This window comes from Hibiscus syriacus, unplaced genomic scaffold, assembly GCF_006381635.1.
Source record: "Hibiscus syriacus cultivar Baekdansim isolate YM2019G1 unplaced genomic scaffold, ASM638163v2 tig00110258_pilon, whole genome shotgun sequence".
NCBI lineage: Eukaryota > Viridiplantae > Streptophyta > Magnoliopsida > Malvales > Malvaceae > Hibiscus > Hibiscus syriacus.
In genome coordinates this window covers 798,557-823,079 of record NW_024062649.1, presented here as the reverse complement: position 1 = coordinate 823,079, position 24,523 = coordinate 798,557, and the positions used below count along the sequence as shown (strand labels likewise).

The 24,523-nt window shown below is 35.8% G+C and overlaps 2 protein-coding genes across 2 annotated transcripts in view; one reads left to right on the top strand and one right to left on the bottom strand.

The window, feature by feature from the left end:
- LOC120115123 overlaps nt 1-24,523 on the bottom strand; it is a 65,628-nt gene that overhangs the window by 4,735 nt on the left and 36,370 nt on the right. The gene's annotated exons all lie outside the window — the stretch shown is intronic.
- LOC120115122 overlaps nt 98-24,523 on the top strand; it is a 99,203-nt gene continuing 74,777 nt past the window's right edge. Inside the window, exon 1 of the mRNA XM_039135883.1 lies at nt 98-1,263. Within this exon, the coding sequence (XP_038991814.1) occupies nt 159-1,263 (1,105 nt within the window). The 5' untranslated portion in view covers nt 98-158. The remainder of the gene's footprint in view (nt 1,264-24,523) is intronic.

Here is a 24,523-nt window from a genome sequence, read left to right as displayed (position 1 = left end):
ATTTCAAACAAACTTCGGAAATAAACATATTTTGGTTGGTTTACAGTATTACCCTTGATTATCGGTACAAATAGCTAGTCTAGGTGGTTGTGGTAAGCAAGCACAAGAGTGAAACACACCAAGAGATCTTCCATTCAAATTTTAATTACAGAGCGAAAATGGCAGTGATATTGCCGAGGTTTATTGTCCTTGGATACATGGACAAGCTTAATTACTTAAGCTATATCCGTGATGGCAGAGACACCGATGGCTATCTCCGATTCTTTGAAAATCAGGCTCAGAACCCTTATGCTAAGTTTGAAGTGGAGCTTTCCGACACAAATGGCTTGATGCATATAAGAAGCTGTCAAAACAACAAATATTGGGTACGAACCCAAAATCTTTCCCTCACCGGAAGCACAAGCAGCCAGTACTGGATTACTGCCACCGCCGACAAGAAGGAGGAAGATCAATCCAAGGAGTCATGCACGTTGTTCGAGTTTATCTCTGTAAACTCCGCCGAGAATACGGGCCGAATCAGGCATGTCCATTCAGGATGCTACTTATGCTTATGGAAGTGGAACAATCCGACATACACTCGTTCTGTGTTGGCAAACTACAGGGTTTTCGATGGTCAAAGCGCTGATATCTTCACAATTATTGATTGGAATTCGATATTGTTTCTGCCCAAGTACGTGGCCTTCAAAGGATTTTACGAAAAGTACATGTGTGTTCGTTATTTAAACAAGGGCCGCTACCCGTTTTTGCAGTTTATAGCCGATGACATGGCTGATCCAACCGTGCATTGCGAGATATTTCCTAACAACGACGGAACCATCCGCATCAAGCAAGTTTCTAACGGAAAGTTCTGGAGGCGTAGTCCGAATTGGATCTGGGCAGACTCTGATGACACCAGCAGCAACAACAGAGACACCTTGTTTCGCCCGGTCAAAGTTGACGATAAGACCATAGCTCTTATTAACTTGGGCAACAATCGTTTCTGCAAAAGACTCACAGCCGAAAACAATACAAGCTGCCTGAATGCAGCAATCGAGTCTGTCGATATCGAATCCCGATTAACTGTGGAAGAGGCTGTCTTGAGGCGACAAATTTATGGTATCAACTATAGTATTGAAAATGCCAGGGTCTACGACGAAACAATCCTCGTGGTGGCCAGAACTTCTGCTAGTAACTATACCCAAGAACCCAACACTTTAGTAGTGAATCTCTCGTATACAGACACCGGTACTAGAACATGGAACACTATGTCTTCTCTAACGTTAGGTATGAAAGCCAGTACATCGGTTAGTTACCCATTCGTTGCAGCAGGAGGGATCGAAATATCGAGCGAAGTTCAATCAGGAGTCGAGTGGGAAAAGACCACAACATTCTCCTCTGTTAAAGGAGCTGTACACACAATTCAAGTGCCGGCAATGACTAAGACAACGGTTAGTCTAATTGCATCACAAGGTTTGTGCGATGTTCCCTTCACATTTATGCAAAGGGACACTCTTTATGATGGGACCACCGTCATAAGAGAAATTCAAGGTGGCACTTTCACTGGTTCCAATTACTCCAGGGTCGTCTTTGAATCCAAAGAAGAGAAGCTGGAGTGAGTTAAACTATACACACAACTTCAGCAGCGGGAATGTGTCTGTTCGCAGAATAAGATCATGTTTCATTCATGGAAGCATGTATTTACGTTTTCTTTTAGTTATTTGCAATTAATAAATGTCGCGCGCATAGCCTAGCAGTGGCATTGTATCTCTGTCGTTGTTTAATGTGATTATATATAAATCATGTATGCTATCTTTTAGTTATGAGTTGGTGAGGGACGTAAAAAGCTAACTCGACATGTAGAAATGATTAAAATGGACTTGAGTCAGAATTGTTTGTGACCCGGGGTGGTGATGATCCAAAATTAATTCGAGTCTAAACTGATGTTGACCTGAACTCGAGTTGAACCTGGAAATTTACGACTTGCACCAAACTTGAGAATGACCTGAACCCGAATTGAATATGATAATGTGATAACCGAACTCAACCTGCATTCGACCTGATATGAACCCAAACCAAAGATTAACCTGGTAAATAACTGATATTATCCGACCTATTATCAACATGATCTGTTATGATCTGGTATGTAATTAACTCAATATGTAAATGATCCGTCTTGTTATTGAACTGATCTAATATTTACATGACTTGGTATTTACTTGTAAGTTAAAATTAATGAAGTTGAGATTTGTGAGATTATGAGTTTATTATATTATAATGTGACAAAATACATCTTCATGATTTAAGGTACATGATTAACTATGATCATTAAATTAATATATTTACTTTTTATATTTATAAATTATAGTCTATAAATATATTTAAAAATTTTATTAAATTAAGAACTTAAAGATGATAAAAATAATAAAATAATTCTTCAAAATTTAAAATAAAATATTAATTATATCATTAAATTAATAAATTTAGTTTTTTTATATTAATTATGGTCATTATATTAAAAATTAATTATCACTAATAAATTAGTTTTATCAAATAATTTATTTATTGATCATTAAATTAAGAACTTAAAGATTAGATTATATAAAACGACTTTAAATATCAATAAGTTTATTTCATTATTTTGATAAAATGATTAATTAATAAATTAAATATAATTTAACTTAAATTTTAATATATGTATTTAAACATAAATTTACTTATGATAATATCAAAACATGAGATTGAAAGATTTAGTAACTTAACAAATAATGAAAACTAACAAAATTTAAAAATATACAAATTAAATTTATTATAATTTAGTACACTAAAATTACAATCAAATAAACTAAATAAATTTAATTAAGCTAATGTATAATGTATGTATGTATGATTAAATATCTATAATGTATAATGTAAGTATGATATATTATGAATTGATATGTATGAATTGATATCTATATATAACGTATGTATGAATTGATATGTATGTATAATGTATAATGATATGTATGTATAATGTATGTATGTATAATTAATGTATAATGAATTAATTGATATATATGTGTAATGTATAAATAACTTATTAATGCATAATATATGTATGTATGTATTTATGTATCATGCATGTATGTATAATTTATTCATACATGTATGCATGTATATATATTTTGATGCATGTATACATATAGACATGTATGTATGTACATGCATAAACCCTTTAGAAATTATAAACTTATAATCTAATGTTACACAACATTTTATTTTAAATCTCTAGAAATTATAAATCTTATGTTAAAGAATGAAGAACTTGGTCTAGAATTGCCTGATTGCGAGTGAGCAAAGAACAAAGAATATCTTTCCTTTTGGATGTATGCATGGGTCATACATGTTTCTATATACTACTTAACTTTATGAATGGATAATTCACGTTTTTAGCCATCAAAACGCAAAAAAACAATTCCCCAAAAATTTATAATTCTTGTCTTGTTTTTTTTTTTTTGAATGGATAATTCTTATCTTAAAGAATGTAGAATGTGGTCCAAAATTGCCGGTCGTGAGTGAGTAAAGGGAAGAAAAATCATGTTTACTTTTGGACGCATGCATTTACGAATCTTTCACGTTTTCTTCAATGCAAGTATATATAAATTCATATATGTTTTTATATACTGCTTAATTTTGTGGATTTTTTTATTATTAATCTATATGTTACAAGTGGTAGTATTTACTCTAAAGACTCATTATTCGGCAAACCTCACTCACCTCGACCCACTACCGACCATCATAAGTTTCCATCGTCAATGGAATCCACCTCACTAGTGTCCAGTGTGCGCCATGCCGTTGAAGTAATCTCACCGATCTCTATTCCTCAGTGGAAATCGGAAAGAATTACGATGGATTTTGTAACAGGATTTCCATTGTCACCAAACAAAAAGGATTCAATCTAGGTAATTGTGGATCGCCTAACAAAGACTGCACATTTCATTCCTGTTCGAACAGATTATTCAATGGATAAATAGGTTGAATTATATCTCAAGGAGATAGGTCGACTGCATGGAGTACCAGTTTCAATGGTTTCTGATAGAGATCCAAGATTTACTTCGAGATTTTGGAAATCTTTACATGGAGCTTTGGGTACTCGATTGAACTTTAGCACTGCTTTTCACCCTCAACCTGATGACCAATCTGAGCGGACGATTCAGGTTCTGGAAGATATGTTAGGAGTATGTGTGATTGATTTTCATGGATCGTGGGAAAAGTATATGTCGCTTGCAGAATTTGCATATAATAACAATGATCAATCGAGCATTAAAATGACGCCGTATGAATCATTGTAAGGAAGGAAATGTAGAACGCCACTTAATTTATATAAATTAAAGGATCAGGACATTCATGGTCTTGATTTGTCGGCATTAGTGATGAAATTAATCCTTACTTCAAACAAATGCATATCAACACTTATTTGAGCATATATGCCATTTATTTTATAACATTAAAACATGTCCTACCTATTTATATCCATTGTTTTTATTGTCGGCGTTAGTGATTGTGTGTGAACACACAGAATTTTGGTAAGTGTGAACAAAAATAAGTTTGTAGCAGCATCGATATTGCTGCAATTACATTGAATTTTACGGATTTGTTTTAAGCTCTATTTTGATCCTACATGGATATAGCTAGAGCGTCTCTCTTTAATTTAATACATTTACGATGAGCTTCAATGTTTATTGAATTCGTATTTTAATATTATTTATGAAGAGCCATTTAAAATGTTTTTTCTAATAAAATTATAATTTATAAAATTATTTACGATGAGCTTAAATACTTTGTCTCTATCAATATTTATCCATAAAACAGCCCAAACAAATGAGCGAATGGTTCGAAAATGGTAATTTTTCAGTCTAATTTTCTTTAAAATATAAAATTTTAATTTAATGAAATTATAAAATCATTTTAGTCATCAAACTCGAAATTTTTTTATAAACCCTTTAGAAATTATAGACTTATAATCTAATGTTACACAGCATTTTATTTTAAATCTCTAGAAATTATAAATCTTATCATAAAGAATGAAGAACTTGGTCTAGAATTACCTGCATGTGAGTGAGTAAAGAACAAAAAATCAGCTTTCCTTTTGGATGTATGCATTTACAAATCTCTCACGTTTTTCAATGCAATAATATATAGATCATACATGTTTCTATATACTACTTAACTTTATGAATTCTCGTGAATTCTCATTACAGATAGGATCCAATTAAACAGTATAATTTTTTTTTTAGTTTTACATAAATTTAATATGAGTTAAAATAAACAAAAGAGACTAATAATAAGAAATGAGAAGATAATCGCCCAAAAAAAAAAGTTAACCCTAGTTGTCTATTTTCACTTATCTAAATCTATGTAAAACTAAAAGAATTTTATATTGTATAAGTGAGTCCTAACCTATCTTAATATAATAACATGATAAACATATTCAATTTTTTTTCATATTATATTTTCGTTTAATAAAAATAAAATTATAATTTATTTAAAGATGGTACGAATACGTATTTTATAGTAATTTATCTCTTAATTTTTGGTCTAACAATAATTTAGATTCTCATAATTTTATATATTATATAAATAAATTTAATCTTTAAATTTGTAACTATTTGCTCGACAGAGTTTACTAAAAGTGATCCTATGCTATCTGGAACCTGACAGATAAAAATGTCACGGCAATACATCTCGACATGAACAGTAACATCAAACATATCGAATAAGTACTACTCGTTTCATGTGAGTTTTGAGCTTAATGAGCATATCTTTTATTCTTGCTCTTTGTTTCAATTGAGTGTGCCGAACTAATTGATTGCATTCTAGAACTTGTAACTCGATTCTTGTTGAGACTACACATTTTGATTATTATGCTTTAATGTGATAAATGCATTAGGATTAAACCCATTTCTCTTCCCAAACAAAATAGCTTACCCTTTTATTTATTTTCCCCTTAATGAACCATTTTGAGCCTTATCCTTTTCTTTATTTCACCCCGTTTAAACCCGAGCCTATTTTATTTTTCCCTATTTTTGTTACCCTTTTTGCAGGAAAAAGGTGAGAGTATTCCGAAAAAAAACCAGAAAAAACTGTTCGAAAAATACAATGTATAATCGAACAAAACAGTCTAGGAATTTACCTTGTTTGAACAACAGAAAAAACTAATGCAATTTGGTTCGAGCAATGCAGAAAATTCAGTGCAGAAATTTTTTAGAGCGGAGAGAAAAAAAGAAGAAAAAAACAGAATGCTTCGAAGAAAACAGAAAAAAGAGCGAATAAATCTTGGTTTTTCTTGTTTCGCTTTCCTTGATTCTTACCTTCCTTCAAATAAATTTTCGAATTTTTTTTATAAACCCTTTAGAAATTATAGAATTATAATCAATGTTACGCAACATTTTATTTTAAATCTCTAGAAATTATAAATCTTATCTTAAAGAATGAAGAACTTGGTCTAGAATTACCTGCATGTGAGTGAGTAAAGAACAAAAAATCAGCTTTCCTTTTGGATGTATGCATTTAAAAATCTCTCACGTTTTTCAATGCAAGAATATATAGAGCATACATGTTTCTATATACTACTTAACTTTATAAATTCTCGTGAATTCTCAATATAGATAGGATTCAATTAAACAATATATATATATTTTAGTTTTATACGGATTTAATATGAGTTAAAATAAACGACTGAGACTAATAATAAGAAATAAGAAGATATTCACCCAAAAAAATAAGTTAACCTTAGTTGTCTATTTTTACTCGTCTAAATTTATGTAAAACTAAAAAAAATTTATATTGTATAAGTGAGTCCTAACCTATCTCTTAATTTTTTTGTCTAACAATAATTTAGATTATCATAATTTTATATATTATATAAAATAAATTTAATCTTTAAATTTTAAATTTAGATAGACAGTAAATTCTTTTAATTTTCAAATCAGGTAACTTTGTCTCTTATTTATCGAGGAGACATACCAAATAGACAAACCAGTGATTTCAAAATGGGAAAATTTTAGTATAATTTTCTTTTAAAATGAAAAATTATAATTTAATGAAATAACAAAATTTTAGCCATCAAACGTAATATATATATATATATATATATATATATATATATATATATATATATATATATATATATATATATATATATATCATAAACTCTTAAGAAATTACAAACTTATAATCTAATGTTACACAACATTTTATTTTAATTCCCTAAAAAATTTATAATTCTTATCTTAAAGAATGTAGAATGTGGTCCAAAATTGCCTGTCCTGAGTGAGTAAAGGTAAGAAAAATCAAGTTTACTTTTGGACGCATGCATTTACGAATCTTTCACGTTTTTTTTTTCAATGCAAGTATATATAAATTCATGTACGTTTTTATATACTGCTTAATTTTGTGGATTTTTTTATTAATCTAGAGTGTTACAAATGGTAGTATTTATTCTAAAGACTCACTATTCGGCAAACCTCACTCTCCTCGACCCACTACCGACCATCGTAAGTTGCCATCGTCAATGGAATCCACCTCACTAGTGCCCAGTGTGTACCATGCCCATCGTTAATTTCTTGGATTTTTAATTAATCTAGAACGCTATAAGGGTAGTATTTACTCTAAAGACTCACTATTCATCAAACCACACGCACCTCAACCCACTACCGACCATCATAAGTTGCCATCGTCAATGGAATCCACCTCACTAGTGCCTAATGTATGCCATGCCGTTTAAGTAATCCCACCGTCGGGGATAACAGATATGCAACTATTGAGGAAGTTTCGACGATAGCAGCGGGTATGGCATTGACGACAACGACAACTACAATAGCTTCCGGTGAAGGTGTTGATTAGTTGAGGTTTAAGAATATTAGGGGTCTTTCTGATATTTGTGAAACATTTAAGGTTTTTATAAAAATAATAATTTTATTTTTTAAATAAAAAATCAAAAAAAAATACAAACATGATACGTGTCAAATAACGGTTTTTCAACGATTGTTACAGTGTAAGAACCTAAAATTGTAATGTTGGAAACATTAGACACATATTTTTAACGTAAAAATTCTTTAGGCACTTAAAGTTAACTTTGGGTGTACTATAAGCACTTATTTTTACATTAAACCTTTTATAAATTTAAATTATACTTATTTATGTTACATCTAATGATTATATATATTTTATTTTCTAAATGATATTTTTTTAAAAGTAGTCACTTTGATAATTTCGTGCGACACTCAGATTCTCCATCTATCCCTTATGCATCAAATGATGTTTTTGGTTGTAGGTAATGGCTATAGTGATCCCCAACGACTAGAATTGATGGAGAAGATATAAATTAAAGGTCAAAGCAGCCCAAGGTAAATAAGAACCATATTAAATCAACCTACCAACATCAAAGTATTCCTTTGTGCTTATTTTTTCAAATTCTTTGTTGTAAACACACTTGTGAGCTACATTGTTTATTTTGCTCAAGTTTGTATTGGGTGAGTGCTTAATATGTGCAAACATATTTGCCTTGTGAAGTTTTCTCTTTGTTTGCTTTATTTGTATTTACTATTTGGGAGAGTGTGTATTCAAGGTTTTAGGGTATACACCTTGAAGTGTTTGTAATGTTACACCTTGTCTTTAAAGATAAACAAATCTAGTGGATTTGAGAAATCCTTAGTGTGGATGCTAAGGTATTGGATGTAGACTTGATTTAGAAGTCGAACCACTCTAAATCATTGTGCAAATTTTTCTATTTTTTGGTTGCTTCCACAAAATTTTTCAAAATGCCAATTCACCATTCTCTTGCCTTATTTCGGTTGTTCTTAGGAGCTAACAGTTTCGTCAATACAATTATGAAAAAATGGTTGAATGATGGCGGTGCCCTGCCTCTTCCTTTGGCCCATATTTTATTCATCAGTGGAAAATGTTTGCAAAATGAAGAAATGAAAAGGTTTAGTGAAAAGTATGAAGCCATAGCATTCGGGGCCCATTCCACGGTGAGCAGAGGGAGTCTCAGTAAGTGGCTAGCGAGGTTTTGGTCGAAATGGGGTGAAGCTCCTACTGGTACCGATGGTGACGGTCACTAACGACTAACTATGGAGACCAGAGATAGGTGTTCGAATAGTCTTCTCATGATTTGGGATGAATGATGAATTGTGAGTATGAATCGAGGGTCAGGGTTTAGTCGTCGGTGACGATGGTGATGGCAGTGTGAGTGTCACACCCAAAAATTATTGAGGTTAATTAATTAATTAAAGTAAGTTAATTTGAGGACTAAATTATGAAATTTTGAAATAATAGGTTATTATTTAGGTTTCCAAGAAAGTTTAGGGACTTGAACCCTGATTTTACCCTTTTCCCTTGACTGGTAAAAGAAAATAAAATCAAATGGAGTGGTTCAAGGGTTTTGAACTCGTGCCCTCTTGAACCTTCCCCTTAGCCTTTACCATATAAGCTAAGTTACTACGGTTGATGGGTTTGGGTAAAAATATTTTTTTTAAGTTTTATGGTTGGGATTTTTAATCACAAAAAATGGTAATCAAAACTCACCCACCAGATCATCAAAAGTAGTCGTGGTTTGCCGTGGAAAGCCTGCCAAAGCATCACCGAAAATCCCCCCATCGTCTCGGTTTTTCACGAATTTCGGTCATCTCAGACATTGGCTCGCCTCACCGCCACCACAACTAGACTCTCCGCATCTTTCCGGTCAAGGCCCAACCAAAGAGTCACTGTGTCGCTGCTGATTTCCCTCCATCGGCGGTGTGGGTAAGTCCCGGATGTTTCCGATTATTTTGGCTTGGTTGGGTTGATGTTTTTGGTTTAATTTTGGTTGGAAATGGTGTGTAGCTAATAGTGGAGTAATCGACCAACCATCCCGAGCCCGTCGCCGTCGCCACGCGCTTTCTCGTGTACGTGTGCCTCTTTCTCTGCTCTGGAAATCTTCTTGAACTGGTCCAGTCAGTCTGGATCGGCCTCAACCAGCCAACCCGGTTTGAACCGGGTCTGTTTGACCCGAACCGAGTCAATTCAACCCGACCCGTTGACCGTTGACTTTGACCGGTCTGACCGTTGACTTTGAACGGTATGACCGTTGACTTTGTCTAGTATGACCGTTGACTTTGTCTAGTCTGACCGTTGACTTTGACCAAAAAGTCAATTTTTTAAAAAAGTAATATTTTACTTTTTTCGACGTTCTGAGTCCGAGTCCGAAGTCCTTTTTGCCAAATTCGCACTCGGTAAGCCATTTTTCAGTGTTCTATATTTGAAATCAAAAATTGGTTTTTCTATTTAGTTCAGTTTCTAACGTAAATTTGTTTTCTATGTATCCGAGACATTATGGGATGTGAAATTAAAGTTTGAGAGCGATCGAATGTAGTTTAAATGGTCGATCGATATAGCTCGTAAATCGAGGTAATACTCTACTACCTTTTGTATGCTTTTTGGAACACATTGATAATTGGTAAATGCATGATTGAAAATGATTGGTCAATTAGGTATATTTAATTATCATTGAACTTAAACTGAATATAGAATAAAGGCATAACATTGTAGAAGACTTAGATTGCTCGCAAAAGAAATTGGTAGACCAATCAGAAATAATTCTAAGTTCATGGATTATGTAATAATAAATCGATCTCAGAATCCAAAAATTCTGATTAATTTCTTTAAAGGTTAAATACGGGGAATATTTGATTAAAAATTACAAAAATACCCTTAAGTTTTAAAAATGGTATGTGTTGATCCTGATAGTGGAATTACCTCGAGAACCTATTTTTTTGACCCAATAAAATTTATGACGCACCTATTAAACCTAATTTATTTGGAAAATATCTTATAATCAGTTTTAAACCTCAGAGAAAGAACAAGGCCTATAAACTCTGATTCTTGAATAAACACTTGAAATTAATTTATCGGAAGTAATGTCACTGACAGAATTGAATGAAATGACGATAATACCCTTAAAGTGTAAAAAAAGGACTATGGATGGCTATGATAGTGTAGACGACCTGAGAACTCATATTTTGATTCACTTGAACCTTGGAATCACCGATTAAATTCCTGATCTATTTGAAATGCCCCTGAAGTGTACAATGACCCGAAATATGTCTAAGCCCAGGAATAACTAAATACCCTTAAGCTCTGAAATGAATAAATCAACCTCAAATACCAAAATGGCCTAGAATTTCTCTTTCCTAAGAAAACACCCAGAGACTAAATTACCGAAGTTGAATTAAATACACATTTGAATTTCTCGAAATAACTATATTATATGACCAAGTTGAACTGAATGAAAGTACTGTATGTACGAATTATGGAAACAACTGAATTACTCTGGAACTCCGAAGTGATCGGGATAGATTTAACTACTAAATGACCTAAGTACCCTAAAAGACCTAGAATTAAGTGAAGGACTTAGATTAGTTTGGAAACGCTGATGAACCTATATATTGTACTGTCCCTAAGGGTTTTGGACCACGAATCGAGCACGTCAACATTTCTTGATATCGTTGCAATACAGAAATAAAATAAATACCATTGGAATATATGTTCGTATCCCTAAGATCCATACAATGATGATTCTAAAGACAATCAATTCGACAAGAGCTGTCAGTGTTAAAGTGTGAATACCTTTGAAGTGCATTGATTTGACCGGTTGACAGGTTTCACAGTGCTAGGATTTATTCAGTTCGAGTTAACTCGATATCCTGATAATTGACACGAATCTTAAATACCATGAATCGTCGTTTCACCCTTATTAGATCAAATTACTAATAATTCTCCAAGAACCAAATGTCCAAAATGCCCCTGATTTTATAAATAATTGAATCACTCATGTCATATTTTAAATCTTAAGTAACTCTGATGCAAAAGATTCTGAGTACCTTCCTGATTGTTTAGTGCCTCCGAAAAATATCTGAATACTATATAATCTTGATAAATCACTTCCTGAATGACTGATGACTCTGTTAGCTATCAAACCCTTTTTTTATAGGGATATTAATTCTGAAATCCTATTAAATTATAGAAGTTTTATGGTCCCCACTTGATAATTTCTAAGTACCTCCAGAAAATAATTGGATCCTCTAGTGTGTTCCCTGTGTACTACATGACTGTTTTATCTATTTTGAAATGCGTTTGACCGAAATTTATGATTTATTGATTTACTGGCTTATGAACCATGGCTACATGGTATGTGTTATCTGATTACCGTTTTCACTGGAAAATATAATCATTCATGAATCATGGATCATAGGATTTACTTGTTACTACTTGAATGTTTTATTGAGACATTATCTGGGTAGGCTGGAGTATGGAGGTTCAGCTCTGATCAAGATGCTAATTCCTTACGGACCTAAGGTGACCCTTGGGTAGACTCCGATGACCCGAAAAACTTTCTTGGGCAGGCTCTCAGGCCCCAAGGCACTCTCTTGGGTAAATCATGGGACTGCATATGGTGTACGGGTGGAGGGCAGATATATGGTTTATTCCATTGTCACTCTTATGAGAATTTATTGGATCAAAATCCTAATATTACTGTTTACTGTTAAATCTGTTTTCTACTGGATATTGTATGGGTAGGATTCTGAGTATGGAGGTTCACATATGATCAAGCTGGTAATTCTTTACGGACCTAAGGAGACCCTTGGGTAGGCTCATAGGCCCCAATGTATTCCCTTAAGTTGGCTCATTTACTGTGTACATAGGTTAAGTCTTTATGGATGCAGTTCTAGGGAAATTGCATAAAGGTTTTCGATTGGGGGGTATTATTGTGATTTTAAAATATATTTTAAACCACTAACATTTTTAAAGGATATATATACGTTACTCTGTTTTGTTGGAACATACTAGACATCATATTTTGATCTCCTAAAAACTTGGTCCTCTGAATGTTTCCTTTGAAATGAAATCTTCATGTCTTTTACTCGAAGAAATATCGCTGAAACCCCAGCTCACCCTGAAAAACCTATAGACTTCTGAATCGATAATGAAACTTTTATGCTTGCCAATTATCTGCATGTCCTTCAGCATCACTTGGTAGTTCTGTATTACTGAGCTTCCCAAAGCTGACTCTTTTACTCTCTATTTTAGGTTAAAAGAATTGATCTGACGCAACTATCGACATCTGTAGTGGAAGTTCCTTTGGCTTGGGATGAGGAGTACAATAGAAGTGTAATTAGGGGGCATGTATGTCACATTTGATTTTTATAATGAGTATGAACTTGTATGATTTTAATTATATTTGTAATATATGAATGGTTTCCTGAACTTGTATTTTATTTATAAATTATTTTATGATTTTATAAGTTTTAACAAAAAAATTAAATTTTCATTGGATTTTTACTTTGGGTCGTTCCACTGGACCTAACGTGAACCTCAGATCGGATCAGGTCACCCACATCGATATGTGGGTGTTATATTTAGTGGTATTAGAGCTTAGGCTGAGTCGAGTTTTTCTAGATAGACCGATCGGTCAACTGTCATAGGATTTCTGGTCAGTACATGACCCTAGACTGTAATTTTATTTCTCTAAGCCAGAACCCTAAGGTCGAGTTCCTCGGTGTAATAAGCTAACCTAAGTTTTCCATCTGTTAGGGCTTGACCTATTCATAAAAACAATACCAGTAATGTTTGTCCAAATTTTGTAAAGTACATCACGAGTAATGTGAGAGTTATTTATATTGGAAATTCTGACCCAAATCCAGAAATGAAATTGGAATATGTTACGCTCTATGAAGCAAACCTCATAGCCAAGTTCAAATTGTTTCCACAAGAATAATTATGTTCATATTCTTGAATTACAATAAGGGAGAATTCTGATGAGAGCGCATATTCAACTAGTTAAGGTTTAATAGAGGAAATTATAATCTCACAGAAGATTGTAAGAATAAGGATTGGATAAAGTTTAGATTCGTTTCTCTCTGAGTCAGGTGAATTTCAAGGATGAAATTCTTTTAAGTGGAGGAGAGTTGTCACACCACAAAAATATTGAGGCTAATTAATGGATTAAAGCAAGTTAATTTAAGGACTAAATTATGAAATTTTGAAATAATATGTTATTATTTAAGTTTCTAAGAAAGTTCATGGACTTGAACCTTGATTTTACCCTTTTCCCTTGGCTGCTTAAAGAAAATAAAATCAAATGAAGTTGTTAAGGGGTTTTGAACTCGTGCCTTCTTGAACCTTCCCCTTAGCCCTTACCACCTAAGCTAAGTTACTGTAGCTTATGGGATTGGGTAAAAATATTTTTTTAAGTTTTATGGTTGGGATTTTTAATCTCCAAAAATGGGAATCAAACCCCCAAAATTCTCAAAAAACCCAAACCCATCCTAGACAAACACTGTCTTCAAGCCTACGATCGCCGATTCGCCCTATCCGATAGCCATTGTGGTGTTATAACACCACCGAACGAATCGACATCCTCCCACAACCCAGCCCCATCTATTTTCTCACCAAAATCAGCCACCGCTTCGCATGTTTCGAGATAGCAGTCGTTTAAAACCCCTCAATGCTCCTATGTCTCTGCTTGTCGGTGGACGACACTAACCCCCAGGTGAAGCACCATCGAAGCCTGATCAAAACCCACCCACCATAACGTCAGAAGAAGTCATTATTCTCCGTGGAAAGTCTACCAAAGCATCACTGAAAATCCCCCATCACCTCGTTTTTCACTAATTTTTGTCACCTCGGTCATTGGCTCACCTCACCGCCACCTCAGCTAGACTCCTCGCATCTTCCCAGTCAAGGCCCAACTGAAGAGTCACTGTGTCACCACTGATTTCCCTCCATCGCCGGCGTGGGTAAGTCCTGGATGTTTCCGATTATTTTGGCTTGGTTGGGTTGATTTTTTTGGCTTAATTTTGGTTGGAAATGGTGTGTAGCTGCTAGTGGAGTAATCGACCGACCACCCCGAGCTCATCCCCTCCGCCACACGCCACTACACGCCTCCACGTGCACGTGGGCTTCTTTCCCTGCTCTGAAAACCTTCTAGAACAGCTCCAGTCGGTTTGGACCGACCTAAATTGGACAAACTGGTCTAAACGGGGTCTGTTTGACCCAAAATGAGTCAACCCAACCTATTGTTCGTTTACTTTAACTAGTGTGATCATTGACTTTGATCGCTATGACCGTTTACCTTTGACTTTGACTGGTCTGACCGTTGACCACTAACTTTGACTAAAAAAGTTAAATTTTCCGAAAAGTTATATTTTATGTTTTTCGACATTCTGAGTCTGAATTCGAAGTTTATTTTTCCAAATTCACGCTCGGTAAGCCGTTTTTAGTGTTTTATCTTCGGAATCAAATTTGTTTATTCAATTTAGTTCAGTTTTTGATGTAAATTCATTTTCTATATATCTGAGACACTATGTGACATGGAATTAAAGTTTGAGAGAAATCGAATGGAGTTTAAATGGTTGATTGATATAACTCATAAATCGAGGTAATACTTTACTACCTTTCTTATGCTTTTCAGAACACATTAATACTTGGTAAATACATGAATGTAAATGATTAGTCAATTAGGTGTCTTTAATTATCATTGGACTTAAACTGAATATGGAATAAAGACAGAACACTATCGAAGACACAAATTGCTCGCAAAAGAAATTGGTAGATCGATCGGAAATAATTCTAAGTTCATGGATTATGTAATAATAAATCGATTTCAGAATCCAAAATTCTGATTAATTTCTTTAAAGGATAAATTCGGGGAATACTTGATTAAGAAATTACGAAAATACCCTTAAGTTGTAAAAATGGTATGTATTGATCCTGATAGTGGAATTACCCCGAGAATTTGTTTTTCTTTTGACCTGATAAAATTTATGACGCACCTGTTAACCCTAATTTATTTGGAAAATATCTTATAATCAGTTTTAAACACCAGAGAAAACACAAGGCCTATAAACTCTGATTATTGAATAAACACTTGAAGCCTAATTTATCGGAAGTAATGTCACTGACAGAATTGAATGAAATTACGATAATACCCTTAAAGTGTAAAAAAAGACTATGGATGACTATGATAATGGAGAAGACCTGATAACTCATATTTTGGTACACATGAAACTTGGAATCACATATTAAATTACTGATCTTTTTGAAATACCCTTGAAGTGTAAAATGACTCGAAGTACATTCAAGCCCTAGAATAACTAAATACTCTTAAGCTCTGGAATGAATAAATCAATGTCAAACATAAAAATGACCTATAATTTCTATTTCCTAAGCAAACACTCGAAGACTAAATTACCAAAGGTACTTTACACGTTTGAATTTCTCGAAATGACTATATTATATGACCAAGTTGAGTTGAATGGTGGTACTGTATGTATTTGAATTATGGAAACATTTATGAACCTATATGTTGTACCGCCCATAAGGGTTTTGAACCACGAATCGAGCACGTCGACATTTCTTGATATCATTTCAATATAGAAATAAAATACCTTTGAAGTGTGCATACCTTTGAAGTGCATCGATTTGACCAGTTTATAGGTATCACAGTGCTGGGATTTGTTCAGTTCGAGTATATGCTAAGGCAAGCAATTTTGTGCAAGTATACACAATCGAATCAACTAATATAGGGTAAGTGAGTTATCGTCTCCTCAGGGATTGGTCGAGAAATTTATCTTTACCACAACTAGAACTAGTTGTCACGAACTAATTCCTACTAGATTTTCAACTTAAAAAGTAATATTAATAAAATAAGGAAGTGATATAATGATTGCATAAAAGTTTGGTCGAGGAAAAATAAATATGCAGAATACTGGAATAAAACAAAACAAAGACAAGTGTTGATTTAAATATAATGCGAACAACCTCACATATTCAGACTTATCACAGAGCACTTATGCTAAACTTTTGTATTGACAAAAATTACTCTAAGTCTAGAATGAATTATTATGACTTGCTTAAGCTGCCCGACAGGATTACTAGGTATTCTTAGACGGTTGCTATGGTAATACTCCTCAGCATTAACTACAACCATTGGTTTATCAGACTGTTGTCGTAGCAATACCTCTCAGCGTGAACTATAGGCGTTGTCTATCCTACTCTAGCGTCTATCCCTTTTAGTCGATTAAAACCCGCTCCTTATCTCTAAGGTAGACAAGTTAGAACTTCACCATACCGGATTCATTCCATTGTTCATGTAGATCTATCTTAAATCTCTCGAATCTAAGAATCACTATCTAAACAAAAGGCGATCTCTCGATGCTCTTAAATTTGCCAATACATGTTTTACCAAAACCCCAGGCGATCTCTCGATGCTCTTACAGTGTCAAGGAAAAATATTCAAACAATGAACAAAACAGTCATGAGCAAAAACATAATTCATCATTCATAACTCAGGAAAAAATTGTTTAGGCAAAACAAAGTTTAACACCAAGTAAGACAGTCATGGTGCTATAAAAAAGTCATCCAAGTATCATCGTTTAATACAACCGCAAATATATAAAGAGATTAAGAACAAAGGAAGAACGAATCCCAAAACCGGGGGCTCTGTCACGACAATTCTGATCAGCACCGCGCCTGCCTTGGTGATGAGCCTCTCTCGAGACCTGATCACCTCTCTGCTATAGCCTGGCTATGGAGGACACCAAGGAAGGTTGGTTGGTAAACGGTGGGAAAGCACTGCAGTTGCTTGCTCACGCCTTAAGTAAAGCTCTTATCTCTTCTTCCTTGCCTCCTTTTTTTGGCGGCTACGACTGGTTATTTATAGGGAAGAATCTCCTAGGGCTTTGTATAATTTGGAGATTTCTTAAATAACCATTGTTATCTGCCCAGGCTTTAAAAAGGAAAGGAGGCTGACGGTTGTCAGAATATTTAAGGCTTGCTTGCACGTGAAGTAGGTCATCCAGCTGGCGTGTGACATAGACAGTTTCGTCATACCCGCTTCAGACTCCTTAGATAAACCCTTGTCTCGGCGAGATAAATCTGCTCCTCACGTTCTTATCTGTTCCATTGGCCTTTACAAATTACGTTGTCACGTCTGAAATGTTCTTCCTCTGTAAGTTTCATGCACAAACACAATCCACATAACCCTTTCTCCTCAGCAGCATCAGTTAAACCAAATAAATCTCACCGAAGCAAAACTTATCCACCACAAGCTAACATAACCTATATGCAACTGAATGCAACTAAAATGTTGTGCATACTTTGTTTAGACGAGAAATAACTTAAGTGAAAAGACTAGAAATTGAGTCTTTTTACGGAGTTATCACACCCCCAAACTTAAGCTATTGCTTGTCCTCAAGCAATGTATAATAACAAGAAGAAAATTAAAATTATCATGGAAAAACAGTGTTAAGAAAATCATATGGTTTGAGATTTCAGCCCTTAGCAAAAATATTTGGCCTCAACATGTTCGACAGTTATATCAGTCAAGTCCCTTCCCTAGTCAGGATTCCTTGCTATTGTGTGTGTGTGATTATAACCAGTTTATGCATAAAGGTAATTAGAAAACTTAAAGTAAGCACTTCTGGATTGTCAAGGCATCAATTATTTTTGAAGTCTTGGCAAGCAGAAAGTTCTTTCCTAAAAATTGTACAGATTATATTAAGCAGGGACAGCCTACAATCGTGTCTGTAAATTTCAAAGAATCAGGCCCAAGGTTGGTTCTCTTCTTTAGACAGTCTTAAAATAATTCTGGCCTAGGCAATCAAATTATGTATTCATCATTGGGCATCCCTAATTCATTCCTAACAATAATCTTAACATGCTTATGTCATGACAACTAAAATTTTCAACTAATTATCATCAATTGCTTTTTAACAAAGTATGGAAAAATATGGTACAATATCTCCCCCAAACTTGAAGGATGCATTATCCTCAACGCATGAGAACTAAAACTATATGATACTATACGCGAATGCAAAAAAAATAAAAAAATAAACTAAACTGTAAACTTACTGTGGTGTGGTGGCTTGACTGGATGCCCTCGTTCGGCGTCGTTTGGGAGAGGAAGGACTCTCTGAATCCTAGTCTACTGCTGCTATCGTAGAGGGTAACAGTTGAAGGATACGACCTGACATTCGCTTGATGCGTTTCTTGCTGGTCGAGGCTCATTCTGGAGTTGGTTGCTCGGCAGTTGGAGTCGGTTATGCAGGAACTGGTGCTAGACTTTAAGCTGCTTCCGGGACTGGCGTTGCTTGACTGACAGGGGTCTGAATAGGACCACGCTAGTGTTATTTCGGGGCTGGAGTGAAATCTTCATCAGAGAAGAAGTTGGGTGGGGGTATCTTGATTGCTCTCGGAGGTTGAGAAAGATGAGGAATTGAGGAACTCTTCTGTGTCGCCTTGGCCTTCCTCTGGTACGGGAGAGACATGGGTTGCCAGCGGTGGCACGTTTGTGGGTACTTCTGGGGGAACCTCTGGAGGGATATTCGATGTCGAGGTGTGGAATGTGATGCCGCCAACATTGTATTTGAGGATGATACTGGAGAAGGGTGGCAGATTGGCGGTTGTGTTTGGGAGCAACTCCTTGAAGAAGGCATTGAGCTGCGCGTCCCTTGCCTTGACATACTCGAAATAGATCTCTATGTGATCCTCTAGGCACCCTATTTTCTCACGCATTTCTAATGTGTGCGTAACCACTGCGGCCATTCTGGACGCGGCAACAGATTTTCCCCCTGTTCCAAACCTTCATGCGGGGCGTTGTCATCAAAACTCATCAGCTCGGGTACCTTCTTCTTGGTGATACCCTCCTTGGATTTAATAAAATCCTCAAAGGCCTTCTCGGGGACCTTCTTTTTTCTGCACAGCGCGGTTATCAAGTTGGTAAACAATAGACTGCCCTGGGTTCTTTTGGCGCATTCGTGGATTTGCTCGAAGATGCGTTCTCCAACATCGATCTTCCTCCCGTATATTATCGAGTGCAAGAGCATCAATCTTTTCACGAGAACAGTTGTGTTGTGAGAAGTTGACATAAGCTTGCCCTTGAGAAAATGGTTTCACAACTTCACGATCGGTTTAAGGGCTCGGTGATCGACTCTCTTCCTCGTTGGGGCATTCCCTTTGAACTTGGCCCACGCGAAGCATAGATCTTCAAGAACTCTGCTGTATGTTTTCTGGTCTACCTCAGCCACAAATTTCTTATGTTGCTTCTCTAATTTCCCCAACTTGAAGTATCTGTTAAGTGTTGAAGGGGAAAATCGAAGGGGCTTCCCTCGGACGTACACCGTGTGGTTGGACGGGTCTTCGAGATGGGCGTAGAACTCCCTTACCATCGCTGGTGCTATGGCTTTGGGATGGTGAGCGAACTTCTCCCAGTTGTGCTTCTTTATCACGTCCATTACCTCCGGTCCAAACGACTCTTCATCCTCGGCTGGAAAGACGAATCCATATTCCAAATACACTTATCGTTTTTCGAGAATTTTGAAGCGTGCTTCGACTGTTTGTAAACACTCAAAGCTCGGTGTTGGGGCTGGGGTTTTCCTTGATCTGGCCATGGTACTTGGTTGGTGTGGTGAAATCAGTGGCAGTGATGGGGAAGATTTTGTTGAGAGAAAGAAAAAGTTTTTTGCTTGGTAGATAGAGAGTGAGGCACGATGAAGAAGAAGAAGGAGTTGGCGGTTTTTTTCTAGAAAGTAATGGGTAGTTTCGGGGTAAATTAGTCTTTGTACGAGGGGAAAAGATTTTGCATTGAATGAAAAATATATGATTGGACGTAAAGTGGGGGAAAAGATTGTTTTCCCTCTTTAATTCTGCTGCCTAAACCTTCTACCCTAGGGTTTCCTTTCTTTTCATGCATGCTCTATCTCCCCATGCTGCCACGTGTACTCTGCATGCCTACAATAAATAAAGAAATAAAATAAAAATGATAATGAAAACAGAAAATAACTTAATTTATTTATGTACAAAATTCAAATTTTCGTCGCCTAGACAACGATTTTTTGTTCAAGTAAGTAAGGCAAACTCTTGGGCATCATGTGCCATCGATGCCGGTTTGTCGCGCATGACTGGGGATCCTTTGTACTGCTTTAGCCTCTGCCCATTCACCTTGAAGATGGAACCATCATCTTGGTTTTGGATTTCTATTGCCCCACTGTTATGGACTCGATGCTCGATGCACGATGAACGGTCCTGACCATCGTGATTTTAGTTTGCTTGGGAATAACTTAAGACGTGAATTGTAGAGAAGTACTTGTTGTCTAGAATAAAATTACCTCAGCAATATTTTTCTGTCATTCCATCGTTTTGTTTTCTCCTTGTATAGGCAGGCATTTTCGTATGCTTGTCTTCTGAATTCATCCATCTCGTTCAGTTCCAAGAGTCTTCTTTCTCCAGCAAGCTGAGCATCAATGTTTAAATTTTTGATGGCCCAGTAGGCTTTATGTTCAAGTTCAACAGGCATATGACATTATTTTTCGTAGACCAATTTGAACGGGGACATTCCCAGCGGTGTCTTGAATGCAGTGCGATAGGCCCATAGTGCTTCATCTAGCTTCGGCGACCAGTCATTCCGACTTAGGTTGACCAGTTTCTCAAGGATCTGTTTAATTTCATGGTTAGACACTTCAGCTTGTCCATTAGTCTTAGGGTGATACGCTATAGCGATCTTATGTCTCACTCCATATCGTTTCAGTGCCTTGGCAATCAATTTGTTGTCAAAATGTGTGCCCTCATCGCTAATGATAGCTCGTGGTGTTCCAAAGCGTGTGAATATATTTTTGTGCAAAAATGTTAACATTGTCTTGGAATCATTTTTAGGTGTTGCGATGGCTTCAACCCATTTGGATACATAGTCTATTATCAAGAGAATGTACAAATCTCCAAATGATGTGGGAAAAGGTCTCATAAAGTCTATTCCCCATACGTCGAAAAGTTTAATCTCCAGAATATTTTTCCACGGCATCTCATGCCGTTTTGATATGTTTCTTGTTCGTTGGCATCTATCACATGACTTATAGAATTCATGCGCATCTTTGAACAAGGTTGGCCAATAGAATCCAGACTGAAGCACTTTCGCCGTTGTTCTTATTCCACAGAAATGTCCTCCATATGGTGACGAGTGACAATGGTGTATAATATCTTTTTGCTCTTCTCCTGGAATGCATCTTCGGATTATTTGGTCTCCACATTGCTTGAATAGAAACGGTTCATCCCAGAAGTAATTTTGCACATCATGTCGAAACTTCTTTCGGCCCTGGCTAGATAAATCTGGAGGAACAATACCACTAACAAGAAAGTTAACTATGTCAGCATACCACGGCGCAACCGTGACAAATAATATTTTCTCATCAGGGAAATCCTTTTGAATTTCTGTTATGTCAGGACAATCAGATTTGTTATCTAGCCTAGACAAATGGTCTGCCACTTGATTTTCTGTACCCTTTCTATCCTTGATCTCTAAATTGAACTCTTGTAGTAATAATATCCATTGAATTAGCCTAGGCTTTGCATCTTTTTTATTGATCAAATATTTAATGGCATAATGATTTGTATGCACAATTACCTTAGTGCCCATTAGATATGACCTAAACTTATCGAATGCAAATATTATTGCTAAGAGTTCTTTTTCAGTGGTGGTATAGTTTACTTGTGCATCATTAAGAGTACAGCTTGCATAGTAGATAACATGAAAGATTTTACTTTTTCGTTGCCCTAGGACCACTCCGATTGCATAATCACTAGCATCACACATGAGCTCAAAAGGTTCGTTCCAGTCTGATGGGATAACGATTGGTGCTGCCGAAAGTTTATTCTTCAAATCTGTAAAGGCATTCAAACAATCATTAGTAAATTCAAATGAATGATTTTGTTGAAGCAAAAAACACAAGGGTTTAGAGATTTGAGAAAAATCTTTTATGAACCGCTTGTAGAAGCTTGTATGTCCAAGGAAACTGCGTACACCTCTCACGTTGGTGGGCGGGGGAAGATTTGCAATTACGTCCACCTTGGCTTTATCGACTTCAATGCCTCTGCATGAAATTTTGTGACCCAACACTATTCCCTCGGTCACCATAAAATGACATTTCTCCCAATTCAGTACTAGGTTGGTTTCTTCACATCATTTCAGTACCTTAGATAGATTGCCGAGACATCGGTCAAAATCATCACACAACCCAAACGTCATTCATCTAAATGCATAGGTACCATATGGGCATGTGAAAGTAGTTTTATCTTGATCCTCTGGTGCTATGTCTATTTGATTATATCCGGAGTATCCATCGAGGAAGCAATAAAATGCTTTTCTCGCTAATCTATCAAACATTTGGTCGATAAAAGGGAGGGGAAAATGATCTTTCTTTGTGGCTTTATTAAGCTTCCTGTAATCCATGCATATGCACCAGCCCGTGACTATTCTCGTGGTGAGGAGTTCATCATGTTCGCTTTTAACCACGGTCACACCACTCTTCTTTGGTACACATTGCACCGGGCTGACCCATGAATTATCAGATATAGGATAAATCACTCCCGCATCCAACCATTTTATAATTTCCTTCATGACTACCTTCTTCATGATTGGGTTGAGACTTTTTTGGGGTTTCACTGAAGTGCTATGGCTATCTTCTAGGTTGATTTTGTACATGCATATGGTCGGATTGATTCCCTTCAAGTCTGCCATTGTCCATCCGAAAGCCTTTTTGTGTTGAGAAAAAACATTCAACAAACTATTCTCCTGTTCAGAGGTTAGATTGGCAGAGATTATTACATGTAAAGTTTCGTCAATTCCTAGGTATGCATACTTCAAATGTGATGGCAAAGTTTTAAGCTCCAATTTTGGTGCATGTTGTAAAGATGACTCTGGAGAGTTAACTTCATCATAATGTAAGGGTTCGAATTTTATACCTGATTTATTATGAAGAAGCCTCGGTTGATCCTTTGTATTTTCTCCGTATCCTGTATTGGTGTCATTTTCAGGGCACTCATTATTCAGATTTCTGTTGTCAGGGCCATAATTCTCAGTATCGTCTTCTGAAAATAATTTGCCTGGGCCAAAATTGTCTTGTTTGTGTATCTCGGTTGTAGGGTCATGGTACAAAGCGCTGTATTCGTCAAGCCTTAGAGATTCATAGCGTCCAAGGATTGTTTTTTCCTCTACTTCTCTAATGCATTGGCATTCCTCTGAGTCGTCCACATATTTTATGGAGTTGAATACATTGATGGTAACGCTTTGTTCTCCTACTCGCATTGTGAACTCTCTCTTTTCATAATATATTCGGATTCTCCCAGTGGCTAAGAAGGGTTGTCCTAGAATGATCGGTGCGTTTTCATCGGCTTCGCAATCGAAGACCGATCGGCTAAGAAATTCAACTGGAAATACGAATTTTTCCACCTTTACTATAATGTATTCTATTATGCCCTCGGGCCGCACATAAGACCGATCGGCTAGCTGTAGGATGAATGAGGTTAGACAGACGTGATACCCTTCTAGTTTAATAAATATAGACTTTGGTATCAAGTTTACACTTGATCCCAAATCAATGAGAGCTCGTCCTACAAAGTCATTACCAATTGAACATGGTATTATAAAACTGCCAGGGTCTTTTTGTTTTGGTGGGAGTTTGCTTACTCCCGAAAA